At 49.0% G+C, this 3649-nt stretch overlaps 1 protein-coding gene across 1 annotated transcript; it reads right to left on the bottom strand.

Annotated features, from left to right (window-relative positions):
- Window positions 1–1434: 1434 nt before the first annotated feature.
- On the bottom strand, window positions 1435–3333 carry LOC139479587 (anti-sigma-I factor RsgI2-like). The gene is made up of 2 exons (XM_071262425.1): window positions 3272–3333; window positions 1435–1903 (listed from the first exon to the last, which is right to left on the bottom strand). Exons 1-2 carry the CDS (start codon window positions 3331–3333, stop codon window positions 1435–1437), a joined length of 531 nt encoding a protein of 176 aa, XP_071118526.1.
- Window positions 3334–3649: the final 316 nt, after the last annotated feature.

The following is a 3649-nucleotide window of genomic DNA, read 5'->3' as shown; positions in this document are numbered from 1 at the left end:
AACGAATGAAATTTGAAGATGAAACCTGTTCACGTGAAAGTGGTGGCGCCACGTGCTCAAGGTAGCAGCGGTAGGCATTACCCATGAGTGGAGTATGTTGCCATAGTAATTGTTTTATGTTCGTTTGAACATAGTGAATTAGAACATATTCCTAGTATACTGCGTCAGAGGACACGTCTGTCTTTTGAGTCTATGGAAGACGACGATGGCGTAAAATGGCAATTCATAACGCAATGAAAGCATTAACTAATATTTCTCAACTAAGTGAACACGTCAACGTTAACGTTGAGTCGAATCTGAAATTTCTTAACGCAATGAGGGGGCACGGGGGGCCCGGTCGTCTTAGGCGCCGCGATTCGCTGTGCAGAGTTGGGCACGCCAGAAACCTATGATTGTGGGTTCGAATCCCGGTTCGCTCTGATTATGTTTCTAGGTTTGTCTGCACCATACCCGTGCTCGTGGGTTTCACCGAAGTGGTAATCGTCTGAAACCTGCATCACTTCGGGCTTTCCTCCCACATTAAGCTGACACGCCGTGATGTAACTGGAATACTGTTAAAAGCGGCGTTAAACCCAACTCACTCACTCACTCACTCACTCACTTAACGCAATGAAAATGTCAAACAAAGCCTCGATACAATGAAAACGTCACCTAGTGTGCCGTTACACAAGGAACATATCATCTGATGCTTATTAACACAGTGAACGTCGTCTGTTGTTTCGTAACGAAGCGAACAAGTCGGCCGTTGTTCTTCAGCAGTGCAACCAGACCGCACCAACAGTAGGTCCGTCAGACTGTTACTCAACTCGCGTTGCGAAACATCAGCTGTTGAAATTAATTTTGCTCTCGACATGTCTCGTTTTTTAGTGTCGATAAGTCTCATATTTTCCTAATTATCTTGTGGACCTAAGTTATCAAATTTCATTCCAGCGTATCACCTGACCTCCGACCCAGGTTGAGGTTGAAATCTCAGTTCTTGAGTATAGATGGTAAATCGATGACGGCTAATAACGACTTGATTTTCTGGCCCAGTGAAGGAGGAGCGGACGCCGAATTGGATGTTTTCCTTTGGGAGAGACACGGGATGTATTTGGTGGGTTTGATGGGATTCTATGGCAGATGGGCTTGAATGATGGGGCCCATTATGCTTCTGTCTGCTGACCCGGGTGAAGGAGAGGCACAGCCAGGTTGACGGCAATGACGTGAAGATAGTTGGGGGGAGGTAGGAAGGGAGTGGATAAGGGTGGGAGGAGGGGTAAGGGTGACGGAATGCGAGTCGTGGTGCTTTGGGGAGAGTGCTGAGTAGAAGTGAGCAAGTGGGTAGGGGAAATCAGTGAGATGAGAATGAAAGGGTATGCTATGTATGGTTGGCATGGAATATGAAGGGACACGAGAATGGTATAGTTGGGTACAGGGAGGAACATGTGGTTTCGATTAATAGGAACTGGGGACTAAGGCGAAGGTTGGGATGGGGGTGGGGTTGCTGATGGGGTAGAGGGCGAAGGTTGGGATGGGGATGGGGTTGTTGATGGGGAGGAAGGCGAAGGTTGGGATGGGGGTGGGGTTGCTGATGGGGAGGAAGGCGAAGCTTGGGACGGGGGTGTGGTTGCTGATGGGTAGGAAGGCGAAGGTTGGGATGGGGGTGTGGTTGCAGATGGGGAGGAAGGCGAAGGTTGGGATGGGGTTGGGGTTGCTGATGGGGAGGAAGGCGAAGGTTGGGATGGGGTTGGGGTTGCTGATGGGGAGGAAGGCGAAGGTTGGGATGGGGTTGGGGTTGCTGATGGGGAGGAAGGCGAATGTTGGGATGGGGGTGGGGTTGCTGATGGGGAGGAAGGCGAAGGTTGGGATGGGGGTGGGGTTGCTGATGGGGAGGAAGGCGAATGTTGGAATGGGGATGGGGTTGCTGATGGGGAGGTGTGGGGTACATGTATGATGCAGTACACAGGTCAGTGAGCGGTGTGGGTGTAGAGGGGAGGTATTTCGTTGTGTGGGAGGGACGGGGGCCGTGGGAGGGTGACTGTCTGGAAAGTCTGGAGTTGTAACTGATGGAAATGCTGTGGAGGCAATGCAGTGATTCGAACCGTAAAGAACATGGAACAGTGAATCACTCGCGGATAGCGATGCAGATGAAAGTGCGATGAATGGGAGATAGATGGAGAGTGGATTGGGGGCTGCTAGATTGCCGGCAATGAGTGATATATGCATTCAACCTTTGTACTGGGACAGCAACCAATCGTCAGATGTGTTAAGAAGCTATTATCCGTCCTATCCATGTTAACAATGATTATTTTTGAAGACTTTGAAAAATTTGAAATCTGCCAAAAAAATAAATTGTGTCTTTTGCCCCGGGTTGGCATCTTCATTCCGAGGTAATCATTTTTCCGATCTGCTCGTCTCCATGGAGACGCGGCTCGCGGCCCTGTGTCACAGCCCATCAATAACACGTCCTGAAGAATGGGCGAGCTTCCCACTGGCCACAGTTGCAAATGAATGAGAACTTGGCGAACTTGTCTCACAGGCAAAATTCTACTGAAAAAAGATTGTTACAGCTTTTTTCCATCTACTCTCTGCTTCTCTGTGGAACTCTTCACAGAGGCCAACAATATGGTGTGGAGACAAGTGATGCTGATGAGGAGGAGCATCAGCTAGGCGTCTACATCTTTGTACCAAGTTTGTTTTACCTCAGGTTTTGTAGATTTACAAGACACGAGAAGAGTAGGTTGGGTATTGTGTGGCGAGAGGGCGGTCGAGATACCATGCATGCATTGCGCGGGAGGCTTGATTAACTACAAATAACTCGCAATATACACTCCCAAATACATGAAACCATTTCTACTTAGTGTTTCTATTACAGGTCCTCTCGCTTCCCCTATTCCTAGCCTCCAGCAAAGGTCACAAGAGGCTGAGTGTCGTCGCCTAGCGGCGGTCTTTACAAACTGTCGGAAGATGACGCGAAGGCACTACTCCAGATACAAATATGTCGCTTAATTCATCGCCGAGGGTAAATCGATCAGATTTTGAGATTGGCCCAAATAGCGCTGGACATTGTCATATTCGGTGTAATTGTTCTGCGAATATTTTCCAATTTACTTTTGGCGCTATTTTATTCCGGCGAGTCTGGACAAAATATAGCCGAGAATTGTCTAGCTAGTCGTACGTGGTCCGTGTTTCTAATTACTAAAGTGGACAGAACTCCGGCGGTGCGCCTGTCTGTACCGTCCCCAGGAGCGTCCGGGCACAGATCAATACGCCAAGCTTGCTTCAGTCGTACAGCATGACGACGTAGTCGCCCTCGAGGCGTTGAAACTCCGCCGTCAGTTCAGGCACATCCATAGCTGTGACCTTGAGGTGACTAACCCTGAGATGACCTGCCCTTTGACCTTTGGAGAAGTCATTTCATTGCTTGATTGAGAGAGCTGGCCTGTAAAGGTTAGATACACGGCCGTGCTGTTAAAGAAAGTCAGACTTAATTATCTGGCGACCTGGAGATAACAGCGACTTGGAATCGCGGTACGGCTGATGATGGATCCCATCTGCCGCGTACGTCCCCATCCTCTCTACAAACACTGATCCTCGCCGGTGCTCGTCTCTTACATCATTTTTTTTTGTTAAAAAAGCGTATGCTCCGGATGTTGAAACCAGGTACATA

The sequence above is a fragment of the Haliotis cracherodii genome, unplaced genomic scaffold (genome assembly GCF_022045235.1).
Source record: "Haliotis cracherodii isolate W230 unplaced genomic scaffold, xgHalCrac1.p SCAF_4, whole genome shotgun sequence".
In the NCBI taxonomy this organism is placed as follows: domain Eukaryota; kingdom Metazoa; phylum Mollusca; class Gastropoda; order Lepetellida; family Haliotidae; genus Haliotis; species Haliotis cracherodii.
Note: the sequence above shows the minus strand (reverse complement) of the source record. Positions and strands in the feature narration are given on the sequence as shown.